At 42.0% G+C, this 18,309-nt stretch overlaps 1 protein-coding gene across 2 annotated transcripts in view; it reads right to left on the reverse strand.

Moving 5' to 3' along the window:
• The window catches only part of CCHR4.PART0H22orf15 (chromosome chr4.part0 C22orf15 homolog), a 136,077-nt gene that overhangs the window by 3,159 nt on the left and 114,609 nt on the right, over positions 1-18,309 (reverse strand). For both annotated transcript variants that reach the window (XM_044068687.1, XM_044068688.1), the window contains 2 exons: positions 14,887-15,009; positions 6,003-6,077 (listed from right to left, as the gene is read on the reverse strand). In XM_044068687.1, the coding sequence (XP_043924622.1) occupies positions 6,003-6,077; positions 14,887-15,009 (198 nt within the window). The remainder of the gene's footprint in view (positions 1-6,002; positions 6,078-14,886; positions 15,010-18,309) is intronic.

Here is an 18,309-nt window from a genome sequence, read left to right on the forward strand (position 1 = left end):
TCCCTCTGGGTCAGGAGGGTTGGGGTCTGAGGGAGATGCCATGGTGGCAGGGGGGACAGGCTGCGCAGCAGTGGGTACCAGTGCTGGCGAGGCCAGTCTGGAGCAATCAGAATTGTCCTTGTTTTTTTTCCTCCCTTATTTTGAGCAGTACCCTGGTAATGAGAGGTAGTGGGGGAAATGCATAGATCAAGAAGTTGACCCAGGGGAAGGATAGGGCATCCACTTTCCAGGCTCTGCAGTGAGGCTCCCTGGTGCAGAACTTGCTGAGCTGATGGCTGGAGTGGGAAGCAAAGAGGTCGACCTTTGGGGTGCCCCATTTCTGAGTTATTAGGGTGAAGGTTTTTTGGTCTAGCTGCCACTCATGTGGGTCCAGAATATTTCTGCTTAAGTTGTCTGCCAGAGAGTTTAGAGAACCTGGCAGAAATTGTGCTAACATGTGTAGTTGCATGGCTGAGGCTGTGTGCCAAAGGGTCATGGCGAGCCTACATTGAGGATATGAGTGAGTCCCTCCCTGCTTGTTGATATACCACATCACAGTGGTGTTGTCTGTTTTGATCAGGAGGGCCCCTGGTGAGAGATGAAAGCTGTCAATATGTGCTGGATAGCTAACATCACTTTTTGGTTGATCTGCAGATGTATTTGCTATGGGCTCCATAGGCCCTGTATGCACCTGCCATCCAGGTGTGCACCTCAGGCATAGTCTGATGCATCTGTGGGGAGGGTCTGGGCGGCAGGGGGTGGTGATAAAGGTAGTCCCTTGTTGTGGGAGCATGCTGCCCACCAAAGAAAAATCTTTCCTTAGGCAAAGTATCTTTGGTATAAGTGTTTCCAGGTTTTGAGTGTTGACACTAAAGGCTTTTTAGGTACCATTGAAGTTTCCTCATATGCAGTCTGGCCTATGGAATGAGTAGAATGCAAGATGCCATGAACCCCAGAGCTTGCAGGATTTTCCTTCCGGATAACTGGGGTCTGGTGGCTAGTTGAGTGAAGTAGGCTGTCAGGTAAGTTTGCTTTTCTGGTGTAAGGAATGCCATTTGGGATGCTGTGTCCAGGCTTGATTCCAGGAATATTATCCTTTGAGTGGGTACTAGTTTGGATTTATTTTCATTGATAGTGCACCCTAGGGAGGTCAGTAGAGACTTTACAAAGGCCAGGTGCTTGAGCAGCTTTTCCTGACTGTCTGCCTGAATTAGGCAGTCATCTAAGTATGGGTAAATTTATATATTTCTTTGTCTGCAGAAGGCAATCGTGGGAGCCAGACATTTTGTGAAAACTGTGGGAGCAGTAGATAATCTAAAGGGAAGCGCAGCGAACTGAAAGTGCAGAGATCCTGCCCTGAAACATAGATATTTCCTGCATGATTCCCTGATAGGAATGTGGAGGTAGGCCTCTCTTAGGTCTAGGGTGGCTAGCCAAGCATTCTTGGAGAGCATAGGTAGTAGTTGCTGGAGGGTGAGCATTTTGAATTTTGGTATCACCAGGAAGATCTGGGAACCCTTCTGGGGTTGGGAGAGTGTGGAAAGAAAATTTGTATCCCTGGGACACTATGTTGAGGACCCAGTGGTCGTTGGTAATGGCGGCCCAGGTGCTTGTGTGGAAGGAGTGTTTCCCTCCTAGGGACAAGTGGAGGTGGGCAGAGGGAGGGAGTGGTGGTGAAAAGTCATTGTGAGTTCTTGCCATGAGGGGGTGGCTTTGCACTCCCTGGTTTGGAAGTGGAGAAACTCCATTGCTTTGATCTCTGCATTCCCTGTGGCTGCTGTCTGGGGGGTCTGCTTCTCCAGGGTCTGGGCTGAACTGACCTGGAGGGGGCAGGAAAGGACCAGTGCTTGGAGGAGCAATGCATACTGAACCAGGGCAGCTGGACCTGTAGGAAATCCTTAACTGTCTGCATAGATTTAGCTTTTTCTTCCATCTTTTTTAAGACCTCCTCTGTCTTAGTGCCCAATAAGTTGCCCTTGTGCAAGGGTGCATCCAATAATTTACATTTGACATGGTCTAGCAAGGGCTGTTCCTTGAGCCAGGCATGCCTTCTAAGGACAGAACCGGTGACTGCTGCACTGCAAGAAGCTTCTAGGGCATAAAAAACACAGTGTAAGGTGTGCTTAGTTGCTTGACTTGCAGAATGCATTAACTCTAACTATTTTCTGCACAGGCAGGAAATTATGATATTTTTTGTTTGAGGAGTTCCATGGTATGTTGCTGAAATTTTAGCATATGGAACTGACAATTTAGTGCTCTGATAGCAAGAGTAGCAGAGGTATATACTTTTTTTACCCCATCTGTCTAGTGCTCGGGAATCCCTATCTGAGGGGGTGAGATTCTTAGCAGAAGTTGCTTTAATTCCTTTAGGCCCTTGAGAAATAACCTCAGGGTGAGCAGTAAGATTTTTGAAAAGAAATTTGTGTGAGTCAAGGACTCTGTAATACATGTCAGGTTTTCTGGGAGCAGGAGGGAGGGTGTCAGGAGTCAAACTAGATTCGATGAAAACATTATCCACAACATCCAGGACAGGGGGAATGGCCAGGGGTCTGTACTGTGGAAGATCTGAAAATTCTCTGAGTCTCTTTAGACTGAGGGTAATCCTGACATTCCCATTGGAAATGCTCCCTTAAAGTATGAAGGGATTCCCCAAAGGAAAAGTCCTCTGGTGGAGAGGCTGAAGGAATGGATTCCTGTGGATCAGAATTCTCATAAGCAGAGAGGGGTTGCATGTCATCATATTCAGATGGATCAGAGTCATCTGACTTCTGTTCAGATAAAACTACTGGGGACAGATCTCTTTTTTTTTTTTTTTCTTTTGGAAGGGGTAGCTTGGCTTCCCTGATCAGCATTATAAGGTATTCTGCCATTTTAAGCATTTGAGACTGAGGCAAGGAAGCAGGTGTCTGAGATTGGGTCGTCGTTTTTTTGGGTGCACTTTGTACCCTGGGCCTTAGAAACTTGGTAGTTTTCGAAAGAATGGTAGACATGAAATAAATAGTTGGTTTGTGTCAAGAATCGGTACTGAAAAGTACTTCCTCGAAAGCCGGTGTCTGCTCACCAGCTCCGGACCCATCCAAGGTACAGACAACCGCAGGATCCTTAGTCGAAGAAGAGTTTTGCGGCATACTGGACTCCAAAAGGGTCTCTGTAATGGCCTGCGAATCCACAGAAGTGGGCCTCACTGAGGACTGGAGAATAATGACTAGCTTAACGGAAACGTCATCGGTAGGTTTGGACCTGTACGGTCTGTCTCTGTCTTTATCCTTTTCAGAAGATCTGCTGTCGGATGGCTTGCTGAAGCCATATCAGAATTTGAGGCAGTGAGTGAAAATATCTTAACTACAATAAGGACCCGATGACATATAGATCTGGCATTGAACAAAGCACAAAAGCGACAGTGAGGGACATTGTGGTCTGGGCCTAAGCAAGTGAAGCAGTAAGAATGAAAGTCTTGGTGTGGTATTTGCTTTCCACAGGCGAGACAATTGTTAACTTTTCTGACATTGGTTAGAGCAAGAAAAAAGGATCCCCAACGGTGTACTTAGCTTTAGAAGACTTCAGCTTCAATTCGGAAGACCAAACTCAGGTAGCACCGACCGGCACTCTTGCGAACTGCTTCTGCTTTGGGCTCCTCGGACTCGGAAAAACTAATGTAATGGCGTTGGCTGCCTTACTTTATACCACTGATGACCTGACATCAGTCCTGAAGTGACAGCAGCTGATGCAGAAATACTAAGCCTCTGGTATTCGGGCTGGCTGAGGGCTACCCTGGCAGGGATAACCCAAATGTGATGACTGCAACAGTGAAACACAAAGGACATCAGAGCTTCCAGTCTCTCTTGGTTGCTCAAGGTCTTTAAGGCAGTGATCTCTGGAATCTCAGGGGGTCTTTCTAGTTGTTTATGTATAGTGAGTTACATCCTGAAGGTGGTTTTGTACTCAATTGATGTAATTAGTGCTGAATATAATGGAACTGTGGCCTCTAGATCTGGAAGCTATTCCGTTGGCAGTTAGCTGTAATAAACCGGATTTTCTGACTTGAAGGATGAAGTTTTGAAGGAGCTGTGCAGCCTTCATGAGATAGGGTGGGTTGGAGACATAGTACAGTGCCAGGTGATCTACCTGTTTGTGATTGGAAGTACTTGGTGGTAGAGCTAACAGGAGCTTTGATCAAAGTAATTGTCCCTTTTGGTGGGAGGGATATACGGGTACTGAAAGACAATATGGTCATGTTGTAGGAGGAGGGGTGGCAGATGAGATCCAAGTAGTTATAGGTGGGCAATCAATTATCTCTTAATCAGTTAAAATCAAAAGCTACAATGACTTCTGAAAGTGAACAGCCTAGAAAATGACATAAAGGAAATTGGTGGCATCAGAGTAAGGGAAACTGAAATAACCCTGAGAAGTGGTTCTGGTATAGATTGCGAACAGTGATAAATGGGTTGTGGTGTCCAACAGGCTGATGACCTTTGTGGTGCTGGTTATTTCATCCTGCATATGATTATCAGGAAGAAGGCTAGCCTGTCTACAGACAACACTAAGTTTTAGTTTGCCTCATGGATGGGGACAGCAATTTACAGGAATTCATGATCAGGTATTAACTTTTGTTATAAAGATGGTAGTAAAGGGGAGCAATTACAGAAAGTGGAGGGAGCTGCATCTGTCCTAGTCATTATCATCTTGTATGTTTCTTGAGGTGATGGTCTCAGATAAGATGACAAAGGTGAAATATAGGTAAATCATAATGGTGCATACAGTGAAATTGGTGTCATTTATAGGTGTCTTTTTAATGGTAGAGCAGACCTAGCCTCAATGAGAGAATCAGCTGAGTTGCTGAGACTAGGGTGGATATATGAAGGAATGGATACAGATAGTGGGGCTAGGTCAAACAGAATCCTGGGAGCCATTGCTAGTGGTGCGGACGCCAGGGCTATAGACTTTCCAGGGAAGTAGTGAGGCCCTAATTAGGGGTCAGTGCTTTTAGAGTGATTCTTCTATAGGTAGTTTGGAGAAGAAAGGTAAGTGAGGGATAAACTTCTGGGTTTTATGGGCAAAGAGGAGAAGCTTGTCATGCATGAAATAGAAGAAAAGCAGGATTTACTTGAAGTTGGCATTTGGGTTATGTAAAAGGTTGAGAAGGGTTGATAGTATGAGGTAGGAGCCATAAGCAGCTGATTAGGGGCTGAAGTTTTAGACAGACATGAGAGGCAGTTATTTTACTTTACAGATGTTAGGACCATAGACCTACCCTACCACATTAGCTAATGTGTTATAACTTAGAACAAAAGGGAGCTGTGAGGGATTGGTTAGTAGCAAGCGATGTCGCTGAATTTATCACAGATGTGCGTTTTAACTGCATTAGACCTTAGGTTTTACAATTTTGCAAACAGTGGCATTCTTGGTGTGAATAGGTGAACCATTGCTACACAGATTTCTAGGACAGCAACCCTTCGACTTAGGACTCATTGGCTCTTCATAATTTTGCAGCGTTGTTGTCATAATTTAATGCAGTGTGAGATCCTACTGCTAAAGCATCCATACTAATGTTATACAGAGATTCCTGCAGTTTCAGCAAATGAACAGCAGCAGAGGCCACGTAGGAAAGACAGTAGATGTGTACTGCAAGAGGCATAGTCAGCAAGGATTTGTAACTTCTTTTGCTAAATCATGAGAGACTAGATATTTTTATGTATGCTTCATGTCAAGCAGAGCACCTCATTGGCCCTCATCAAATGTAATCTGGACAATTGGATGAGTAACCGTAAGTTCACCCCAGGGGCTCCACCTATGTCCCTCTTGGACAGGGCGGATAGGTGCTGATCGTGGAAATAAGGGTGAAACTTGGCTAGGCTTATAAGAGCCCTAGGGTCATTAACCTAGTAACCTCCTGTGATCCTATCAAGTTTTGAAACTGTATTTAAAAAGTCATAGCTATGTACCTGATTCTGAACTGGGTTAGTCTGAAATATGAAAATATTAAAAAAAAAATTATCAAATAGTATTTAACAAAAAATGCTTACCTGCAAGGTCTGGGTGACGACGTCCTAGATTTTGTAACAGGGATTCATATCTGTTTGTTTCTGATCCTTCAGTTTCTAAACAGAATTGAAAAGGTTATTTGAAACAGAACTATTTCATGTAGTCTTTCATCAATAACTAAGACATGAGAAAAGTGGAATTGACTCAGTTTGTGTATGCACAAAGTTTTGTTTTCACTCCATATAATAAGGCTGTAGTTACAGTCTGCATTTCTGTGGACTGTTATCTAAGGCAAAGCTGGGAGATTGCGGCCCTCCCATGCATACACCAGTCTGTGCCTGGGACTCGGGTATTATAGGAATCCTTAGTGAGACCGTGACACTTATAAACTGCTTGACTCTAATCCTGTCTTTTCTTCCCTTATGGCTCTAATCCTCTTTCTTTTTGTTTTCTCAGAGCAGTGGCATACTAGGCCTGCTTAAAATTAATGATATGTACACTACAGAATGCATATTCATGCTAGCATGTGTATAACAAACATATTTGTATATGCGTACACATACAGATAGGGTGAGTAGTAAACCATTTGCATTTTTGCACATGCTTGTATACATATAAGGGCAGTATGACATATTTTGCATTGTTTTTGCCTCCTGTTTTCTGCCACAGACATCTGCTCTGTCCCCCCCAAGCCTATTCATTCCCCTCTTCTCAATAGCAAGGCAGGGGGTGAAACCAAATCCTGACACAACCCTCTGAGACCTCCTCTGGAGTGTGCCCTGATAATACCCCGAATCCCAGTCTCTCTCCACCAGGATGGATGAAATGGCATAAGTTGTTGATTCCCCCTGATCACCCCCCCCCCCACACACACACACACACTTATATCAGCCAGCACCTAATCTGCTAATTGAAGTCCAGTCACCTGTGTTGTGGTCAGGGCTCTATCCCCCTATGTCACAGAGCTAGGACCTAGTGATCAGTGTTACGGTCAGGGCTCTATCCCTCTGTCTCATAGTCAGGGCCTAGTCATCTGTGTTGCGGTCAAGTCTCTATCCCTCTATGCCACAGAGCTAGGATATAGTCATCTGTGTTGTGGTCAGGGCTCTACCCCTCTATGCCACAGAGCTAGCACCTAGTCATCTGTGTTGTGGTCAGGCCTCTATCCCTCTATGCTACAGAACTAGGACCTAGTCATCTGTGTTGTGGTCAGGGCTCTATCCTTTTATGCCACAGAGCTAGGACCTAGTCATCTGTGTTGTGGTCAGGGCTCTACCCCTCTATGCCACAGAACCTGGGTCTAGTCATCTGTGTTGTGGTCAGGGCTGCATTCCTCAGTGCCACAGATCCAGGGCAAAATCATTTGCATTTTGAATGAGTAAGCTATACCATCACAACTGTGTTTCCATTTAATTGCTGTGGTGAAGTAAGGGGAAAGGGGTGGAGTCCCTGGAGAACTCATTCCTTGAACCTAACCCCCCCCCCCCCACACACACACACACACAAATTCCATGAACTCTTAGCAAGGACCCTTCTTGGACTAGGTTTGGTGCATTCCTTGTAAAATAGCAACACTGACTGCCATTGGTTTGATGAGATAGAATAAATATGGCTAGATGTGGAGTAACTATCTGACAGACTTACACAAGTGTGTAGAATGGTATACAGTGGAGAAGGAAGCAGCTAGTTTGACTAGAAAACAGGAATTGCTGCTTCCCCCCCAACAGGCATGAACAATCCACCAGTCTAATAAAATATAGCACTTTTTTTCTACAGAGGGCTAAGCAGCAACACAAAAGAGTGACAGACAAAATATGTTACACATACATACAGACGCATATATATATATATATATATATATATATATATATATATATATATATATAATATGTGTGTGTATATACTCATAGACATAAAACATGCTTAGTCATACAGTGTTTGAAAGTATACCAAATGTATACACACCCATTATTAAGTCCTGCAATGTACATGAGTTAAAATATATTTGCCTAAAATTTGTTTATAGTTGCTAAGTATGATTTCACAGGATCTTTGCATGCTGTCTGAGCTGCCCTGAAGTTGAGCATGGGACATCAGTGAACATTTTCATAATGTAAACCTTCACAGCAGTAACTGTTCTGATCTTAAACTATACTACACCGCTGAGTAGAAAGTAGTATTTCTTAGGTACCTCTTGAGAGGTTATGTTTTAGTGTTTTGGCACACAACCCACAGTCAGTAAGCCCCTCTCAATATATGAATGTTTATTCTACCTGACCTCAGAGCATTCTAGTACAATATGAGAGGGAGATGAGAGCTAGGGATCGCAGCTGCCATTGAGCAGAGTTTAGGAGATTTTTGTATGTTCCTAATCATAGCACCCTCCTTTGGCTTGAAAGTGCAGTTTGCAGTTCCTGCTGTATTGCAACCAATGTGAATGCACACTTCCGTACACCTACAATGTACTGCAACAGACTTGCAATATTTCCTTCTCCTGGAATGGTCAGGATGTCCTTAGTCACTTCCATTCCTCCCAATTCAGCTGCTTCATCACACAGGTCACTAACTGAACCCAGGTTACTGGGGCATAGTTGAGGCCACCTCGTGAGAATTTTGTTTTCCACAGCAACACTTTTTTTTCCTAGCAGTATCTACTTTTTTAATCTTATATTGTACTAAAACAGAAGAGTTTTAATCACTCATTTGCAAAATGAAGGGGAAGAAGAGGAAAGAAAAGGTCTTGATCATTTTGCTATTAAACACGTTTGTAACAATCCTAGTAGGAAACCTTAACAGTAACACATTATTAAATTGATATTTCTGAATAATCGGCAAAATAAATAAATGAACCTAAAATGTCTAAATTGTATACTGGATGAAAGTTTTGCCAGCTGACATATATTGATGTTTAAAGGAACTGCTTAATAATATTGCCATTTCATCAACATTCATGAGAGCAAGAACTATTTTCATTGTTCATTGCTTTGCATGACCAACATTTTGTGAATAACCATGTTGCAGGAATAGATTATTGAGCTAAAAGTGCCAGGCTAGCCAATAAAATAGACAAATCAGCTGCAAATTCAACCAAAGGGGTCTGGGTCTATCTTCTGCCTTACCTGAGGCTCAGGAACTTGGATTGATTATAATTAGGTGGCGTGCAGTTGGAGCCATGTGCATGTATCAATGAATGTTATGTTGACCACTATAAATGAGGGAGTTCTTTTAGATGCATTTATTCTGAAGAGGTTTCATGGAATGAAACAAAAGCGCTAAATCTGTGAAGTTTAGAATAAACCTGTGTTTCTTTATACTGGCTTGAGGAAGTGACATTTTTCCTGAATTGTTTGTGGTGAGGATGGACCTTTATTGACCGTGTAGCTGCCTACTGCTGTTTGGTTTTGATTAACTGTTGTGGAAGGGTATTCAGCTGATTCATCCTGCTGTGGTAGTACAGCTTGACAACCCTAAAATATTTACTACTTGTTGATGACGTCACACTTTAATAATATATTCATAAATATACTAAATGAATTTGCCCCACTTAGGAAAAAAAAGAGTTAAGTCAAATTCTGCCCCTTGGCTGACCAGAAATACCAAGCATCTTACAAAACTTAGACCTTCTCCCACCCGCCTTCCTCTCTGCTTCCCCTGAACTTAGTAACATCCAACTAACACATCTAAACTAACTCAAACAATGCTACAACACTATCCTATACTTACTAACATCCAACTAACACATCTAAACAAGCTCAAACAATGCTACAACATCCTCCAATACTTACAAACACCCAACTAACTCATTTAAACAAGCTTGAGTAATGTTACAAGTTTGCAAAATTTGCTGCCAACCTCCACCACAGATCACAACACTGTCAAGCACTCAGACACCTTCTGTGGCTCAAACTGCCACACCATCTCATACACTCAAGTCCCTATTACCTATGAGTTAGTATTCAAATGAAATTACTGTCCCTCCTTAAAAATGTAATACAATCTTACCACCCAGCTAAGACCCTGCACTCTTCCGATGATGTTTTACTACTTCTGTCCAAACTTAACTCAGCTGACTGCTCCCTTTACTCTCATATAGTGTCCAAAACCTGGAAGTCCAACCCCCAAACAAGAAAAAAAAATCACTAAAGCTTTTTGAGCTTCAACTAAAAACTCTGATGCACAAGTCCTGGTTCTGCAAATGCTCGCCACCTTATTAAACCATTTGATGAAACTGTTCTCACTGCGCAACACTTTACCTCTCCTAAAGCAAAGAATAACTGCACAAAATCACAATCTGTATTCTGAACAGTATATAAATAATGTAATAAAGAATTGCCATTACTCATTTTGCCTTGTTTGTATATAATTCCTGACTTCTTGCTTTCCATGTTTATGAATAATTGTACATAACTGCCACCTTCCATGCTTAAGTATATAATTGCCAATGGAGTGTATATAGTATATCAGTATCAATGTTCATTCGTATTGTGTTTGAAACTTTTCTTCCCTGGCCTCCGCTGAAAATGGGTTCTGTGCCCAGTCAGACTTTAAAGCAATAAATAAATACATATTTCAAGTGAAGAGTTTTATTTTGCAATTGAAAATGCTTATAGATGGTGGTTTGTTTATTTATTAGCTTAAGGATGTGGGCATTGTGCTAGTAACATCAAATGCTGACTGCAAATCTTTGAAAATTTACTGTTCAAGATATGGCTGCTATATGAATGATTGGCTTATTTTAAGGGTCAGCAGTGCATTCTTGATGTGCTAGAATGGTGTAGATGATGGCAGTGTTACAATAAAGATAAGGAAGTAGGTGCCGGTACTGAATTGATATTGTTAACCCTCCTTTAAAATATTGTATGTGTACATTTATGAAAAGTAAGTTTGGTCAAGTTTCAGTTACTGTTGGTATGACTGCACCAAAAAGCACTGGACTCAGTCTGAGGTAAATGAAATACTGGGAAGCCAGTGATTTTAACCCTAATATACAGTTTACAGTATCAAGCTTATTTGGGTTTGGCAGCTGTTGGCGATTACCCAAAGCAGTAGTTCGCATTCACCTTATGCTTTTAAGGCTCATCACCCTTCTAATACTAATTTGATCACCAGTGATATGGATTGTCAGATTACAGCTTCTTTCAGCTATTAATTGCTGCCAGATGGTATGATTTACAAACCATTTTTTCATACAGCAGTATACAAACTTACTGTAGTGTTTTGGTTTTTCCATATCTTGAAAGGGCTAGCATTATGGGAAGTTAGTAAGGTTTATCATGGTCTGGATGTAAGTCATGGGTCAGCACAAGTTAAAGGAAATTGGAGAGGATAGCGGATTTGAAAGGAGATGTGCTCTGTCCATAAACATTGTGTTTAATCATGCAGAGCTGTTGTATAGTCTGATCTACATGCTACAACATTATGTGACTCATAAAGGAGTCGGTATGCAGGGGGTAATAGCATATACAGCAAGGACTTAGAGGAGTTCAGATGCACAGCTAGTGTGCATATCACTACCCAAAGCATGTTTCTTGATTCACTACTTGTGACCAGAATAGTAGATTTGTAAATACTTATGTAGGTGCAACCGTGTATCAGTGGCAATGAAAATAATGCCAAAGTCCTTGATGACTACATAAATGTGATTTGCTGAACACCACCATCATATCCGCTACTGCTGTGCAAACACCTAAATGATAGATAATGTAAAGGGTGTTGAGGCATAACATGTAATTTCTACTGAGCATGCTAACGTGGGCGGGGCCATCAATCCACTTTCACAATGGCACCATGGAGCATCAGTGAACAGCGTCCACCACCAGAATGCATCCTTGCTTTTAAATAATATGCAAATGTCTGCTTGTCCACAGATGTGACACTAACACCAAATAATTTTGAATTGCTGATTGCAATAACTGAGTGCAATAGTTTGTTAGCAATAAACAAAGTAAGATCTTTCAGATTTTCTTAGCAATTAGACTGAAGTATTTTCCTGTTCATATCTGGAAGGCCTTGCATACAAGATACTATGTAGTACAGAGACATAAAACCAGATTTTCTTTTTCCCTGTATTTCGTGGTTTCCTTTACTTACATTTAGAACCAGCATGTTAACTTAAGAAGAGGTGTTATCAAGTACATGGTGTTTTCCTGTGAATATGCATGTGGATGAGGCAAGGCAATTCATACAGCCTACCTCGATCTGGCCAAGAGCTTTGATACCATTCCCCACTCAGGAATTATTGATAAACTCACCAAACTAGGCATCAACCCCTATATCACTAAGTGGGTTGCAAACTGGCTCACAGATAGAACCCACAGTGTGAAAGTAGTGGTCTCCAAGTCAGATTGTCGACCAGTCACGAGTGGAGTCCCACAGGAATTGGTCCTGAGTCATCTCCTGTTTGGCATCTACTTCTCAGAAGTCCAGGCCAACACAGAGGAATTCTGGCTGACCAAGTTCACAGACGACTGCAAGCTGGGAGCCATTATTAACTCCCCAAGTGATGTAGACATCCTACAGAAAGGCCTCACTGAGACCAATGCCTGGTGTTGAAACCATGGCCTTAAGCTTAATGCCAAAATATGCATTGTCATCCCCTTTGGGAAAATCTCAGTTCCCACTAATTACCACATCAATGGTAGCCCACTAAACACTGAAAGTGTTATAAGAGATCTGGGGACACAGGTTGACAGCAACCTCTCCTTCGACCACCATAGTGCCACTGTGGTCAGAAAGTCCTTCTATGTGGCACATCTCATTACCAAGGGTTTTGCATCCAGGAAGAAAGAGGTCATCATCTCTCTCTACTCTTCTCTCATTAGGCCAATCATCAAGTATAATGCTCCAGTTGGCATTTATCTCACTAGACACATGAAACAGCTTGAAAGGCCACAAAAGTACCTCATGAAGAGGATCCTAGGCCTTAAACACATGTCCTTCATGGACAGACTCAAAAAACTCCATCTATTCTCTCTTATATCATCTACAAAGAGGCGATCTCTGCTTGACTTGCAAAGCCATGTCTGACCCAGCTCTGTTAGAAATGCTACATCTAAAGAAATCCCAATCCCACCACACCACACGCTCCAGAGACCTCAACCTCATTACCACAATCAACAGAACATGCTGGAGGGACAGGTTCATAACCCAGAGACTGCCCATGCTCTGGAATAGACTTCCCATACATGTCAAGCAGACACCTCACTGGCCCTCTTCAAGAGAAATCTTGAGTGGATGGGAAATAATTCACCCCAGGGATCACTCCAGTGGCCCTACTTCATAGAGGCACTGGGAACTAACGTTGGGTGGCATGATGCCAGGGCACTTCTATGGGCTAGGCTTGTAAAGGGTCCAGGGCCATTAGCCTAGTACACACCTATGAACCTATAAAATATACACAACTGTTAGAATAAATATTCTAGAACTGCAACAGACATGGATATGTAGTAATCTTACTTAAACATGTAAAGGGATTACAACTGTCTCCTTGAAGCCCATGACATCTTGTGGTACAGTTAACTCAAGTACAAGTTCTTGCTTGAAATGTAAATGCTTATACATGCCGCAAGTAAACAATGTATTTGCATAGGTTTATAGGTGTAAACTAGGAAAATGACCACAAGGGCCTTTTTAAGCCTAATTATGCATCTTAAATCCCTGACAATTTCTGGTTCCGTTGATATGTGTAAGCAGGGGCTTGGGAGATTAAATATTTACAAGCAAGGGCCTGAGAGATGTGTCTTTTGATATGCATTCATAGGGCAGAGCACTGTTATGGTAACACCATTCCTCTTAAATGTCCAGATTTTCACAGAATTTCCAGATTTTTGCTCATTTTTTGTCTGTTCTTCATAAAATTTGTGGTTTTCTGGCAAGTCATTGAGGATTGAAGACACTAAATAACAACAGGCATTTCGTTTTCAACCTTCATATCCTTTAAAAATGCTTCCTAATGTTCTGGCAACTTTCTAAGTTCATAAGAACAATATTTAAAATCTGTTGCTATTTTGGGGCCTTTGCTCCTCCCCCCATTATTATTTTTGGATTTCTACAGATTTGTTGGGCTAAAAGGTTAAGAGGTATGGATAACACCTGTAGAGGCTAGGCTGTGTTAGGACAAGGGGCTTATTTTGGCACTTGTACAGGGATGTAGGATGATAAGACTCAGGTACCTGTCACAGCTATATAATACTGTGGCACTGTCTCCCTCCTAAATGAGCAATCATCCACAGTGCAGAATGAAGGCATGGACAGACACATGTGCTGTGATCCTTTAGGTTTGTGCATGTACAGTGTTATTATGGAGTTTGACCATGGCCCCTGTGTTCTGCACAGGCATCATAATTCCAGGCATTGGTAGGTATTACAGTGGGGATGGAACAATGGTCCCAAAGTGGGTGCATTTTTTCTGGGAAGTTTTGAGTAGCAGTAAAGATGCATAAACCTCACTCTTCTGAGTATTTAAATTCTTGATATCTGTGCATTATATTTTACGATAGTCTTCTTAAAGGTCCTCTGTAACAGATAAGCAGTAACCTGTGGCTTTACCATCATTGTTAAAAAAGTGAATCTAGAGAGGAGTATGATTAGTCTGGTCTATAAACATTTATAATGTAGTAAACCATGTGAATAGTTGTATTAAGCTAGTGGGGATTTAAACATACAATGCAAGTACTGTCTATGTTTTGCAAAATGTCATAATTAAAAGCAGATGTGATGTGCAAATGAGTCAAAGACAGGGCAAGCCACATGGCTCTTAAAGCATGATAAGGTGTTTTATGCTTTGTGTACAAACAGCTCTGGAAAAATAGCTACTTCTTTTAAATTTTAACTTAAACTAGTTTGTTTACCACAGTACAGCAGATGGGCAACAAATACTGCAGTTCAAAGGTCAAACCAATACTTTTTACTAAAATGGCGACTTACTGGTAACCCGCACCAGAATGTAGGTACTTCGTTCTCGGAGGCAACCACTTGCAAATTCCGGAGAATTTTCCTGTTCGCCGAAATTCATCAGGTTTCCAGCTTCATCCATAAGATCAATGCAAGCTACAGATGGAACATTAATAGGATGTAGAGAAAGAAAAGGACAGTCTTAATGTATGTAATTTTACTTTATAACAAATCTTGTAAACTTTTTGTTTTACAATGGTTATAGTGTCCAGCTATGCACAACAAGGGCATGCTTCTGTCACCGATTTCTGTAGACATCTAAAGGACCTTAAGAACAAAGCCAAAGAGAGCAATGTCATATGATAGGTGAGTATAACAGAGCAAAATATTCAACATGTACAGGAGTTACTTCTGATGTTTTTTCACAGAAGTCTGGAACACCCTTCTTTCTTTATTAATATATTTTTGGTTCCTTTCCTGCTGTCAATTGTTGTGCCCTGGAGCCTGTCATAAGTCCCCATAGTCAAAAATGGTTTATCCCACATTGGGATTCTGCAGATAGGAGGGAATAGAATCTTAGGGAAGTGGGCACAGTCCTGTTGGCCATGAAATGCTTTCTTGCTTATGCCTTACTCACAGTCCCACTCTATGCCTGTTTGGCCCTAACCCAGCTTGGTGGCTGACATGGGCACCTCCATCACTGGATGACCTACTGTGGCCTCTCTCTGCATGTAAGTGCCCCACCCACAGGCTAAAGATGGCTGCCATCACTGGCTTGATAAGCCATACTAATGTCTTTGGTTATGGCTGTTTGGCCTGCTAGCTTCTGCTTGCGTGCAGTGAAACAGCCACAGGACCACTTATCTCTCCTCTCACAGGAGGCAAACTGGCATTTGCTGCTTACTCCTCCCCTCCCCGGCACTTTGAGTACCTTAGCTACTAATCAAACTGGGGTTGTCTAAGTCATACTCAGGGCTCTATCCCTGACATTAGACATTACTGTCAGGTGAGGAAATGGCTATATCTGCAAAGCTTTCTGTACAGTATTGAGGAAGAACAGACAAGGAGACCATGTTTCTATGTTAACCCTCAGACCCTCAGCTTCAGCCCTCATGCAGCATCCCATTAACACATCTGTTTCTCCTCCTACTGGGTGAGTGCTGACCCATTTATTCTTCAGCCCAGGTGAGAGTTCCACATCCCATTAATTCTCTGACTGAGACATGGTCCCTTTGAGGCCATTCATTCCCCTTTGGAAGCAAAAGTGGCACATCAGACAGACCATCGTTTATGTGAGGAATCATCCTTCCTTTTCTGACTCTTTTCCTTTAGCATCTGGTGGCTTCACTTGGAGCATCTGTCCTTGGAAGGTTCCCTATGCATTCCTATAGCATCTGGTGGCTTCACTTGGAGCCTCTGTTTTTGGAAGGTTCCCTATGCATTCCTAAGAATATCCCAGTACTCCCTCTCTGATGTATATCTGTAGTGAACCACATCTACCCCATAACTGCTACCTGGTATGCCTTAACACCCTTTTCGGGGGTCAGTGGTACAGCAGATCACATATTCACCCTTCCCTAGGATGGAGGAGTTGACAGTAGCCTCTAACTCCTATAACCAAACTCCATTCATCTGCATTATAGTCAGGGCTTTAACCCTCTACACCATACAGACAGAGTTTGGAAACCATCTATACTCATGAGACGCACTTTATTTTTTTTGAGTGCTCCAGTTGTGTGCATTCACAGCTTATACTGTAGTCTGGTTTACTTTTATGGCTGCCCATTTCTGTCACAATGCTGAACAGTAAACCTCAATGCACCACATTAAAACATATAATTTTATATTTATTTATTTATTATTTAACATTTGTTTACTGGGAAAGTCCGACTTGGAACTAAACCAATTTTCAGCAGAGGCCCAGGGAGAAACACTCAAGACACATGTGTTTGTAAAGTGGGAGGAAACCCACACAAACACAGGGAGGACATGCAGACTCCACACAGAAGGCACCCCAGCTGGGAATTGAACTGGGCAACCTCTTGCTGTGAGGTGACAGTGCTACTGCTGCACCACTGTGCCACCCATATAGGTCTTTACTTACAGTAAAATAGTACTTTTGAGTCTATAACTTGAGGTAAGGAAGAGACATATTATGCAAATCTGAGTTTATACATGGTAAATGTCATCAGAAAGTCTGAGACTAAGGCAGATTTTGAACTCTTTCTTAATATGTAATCTCTGACACTGACTGAAATACCTCTGTTTTTTTAGCTGGTTTTGAATGCTGACAGACTGAAGTACTAAGGTTGGGTGGCACGATGCCAGGGTAATCCTATGGGCTAGGCTTGTAAAGGCTCCATGGCCATTAGCCTAGTACACACCTATGAACCTATAAAAGTGTAAAAAATGACTTCTGGCAATGGTAAAGTTTTCTCTTTTCTCTACTACTGAGTCAACTTGGAGAAGTTATATATAAGTTTAGGGCTGTGGAGTGCCCCCCACTCACACTCATAAAGGATGCAGGGAGAATGCCCCTACAAAAAATGTATCTCCAAGATTCACCAAAAGTTGATTTCTTTACAGCAAATTTACTTTTGTTTGGAAAGTGGATTTGACTGATCAGTAGAGTTTCCTTCAGACTGGGTAAATGCAATCTCTTGTGAAGAGTTTAGCTTTTTCTACTATTCTGTAGATTTTTATTATAACTGTTCCTCTTTTCTGTACTTGGAGTCAGCTGCTCAGGACTGTGAGTGACCACAGTTACTCTGACTCACAGTTGGTTAGTATGCTTTTTCTAAGTGATATGGTCTGTTCCTTCAGAAAGAAATGACACTGGACCTTTGTATTTAGTTAAACCTGTGCTCCGTTTGGAACCACATTTTTTTTTGTGCATCTCCAAGGCAGAGTTGGATGGGCTTCGATAAATGTTTCCTTTGCATGTTTATTATTTGGAAGTTTCTATAAACACTTTCTTACAATGTTACTCAAGTTTGGTTTGCTTTTGTCAAGTTTGACTCGGACTTATTTGTTAAGGAATAATTTTGCAGCTGACTGACTTACTGTGCAATTAATTATAGATGTGTGTCAATCACTGCTGCAATAGCCTTATCTATGCATGTTATATACTGCCAAAGATATAACAGCCAGCTATCTTCCAAAGCTAAAACCAAATACTTCAGTCACAGGAGATGTTAACTACCTCTGTATAGACTGGAAAACACAGACTGCCTCATACTTGAAGGTGCAGTGTTTCCTGGACTTTAGTAACACAAACACCCTTGACCACATAGTGTGCACACCCTTCAGAAGTTCGAACATACTGGCTGTGGGACTCATGAGTATGGGAGAGTGCTGTACCCCCCCCCCCACGCACACACACTTTCACATCCTCATTGGTGAGGTTAGACCACAAAGCTGTCTCCTTCCAATTAAAAATCAACGTGGTAACCTCAG

The sequence above is a fragment of the Protopterus annectens genome, chromosome 4.part0 (assembly GCF_019279795.1).
Source record: "Protopterus annectens isolate FY-2018-M chromosome 4.part0, PAN1.0, whole genome shotgun sequence".
NCBI lineage: Eukaryota > Metazoa > Chordata > Ceratodontiformes > Protopteridae > Protopterus > Protopterus annectens.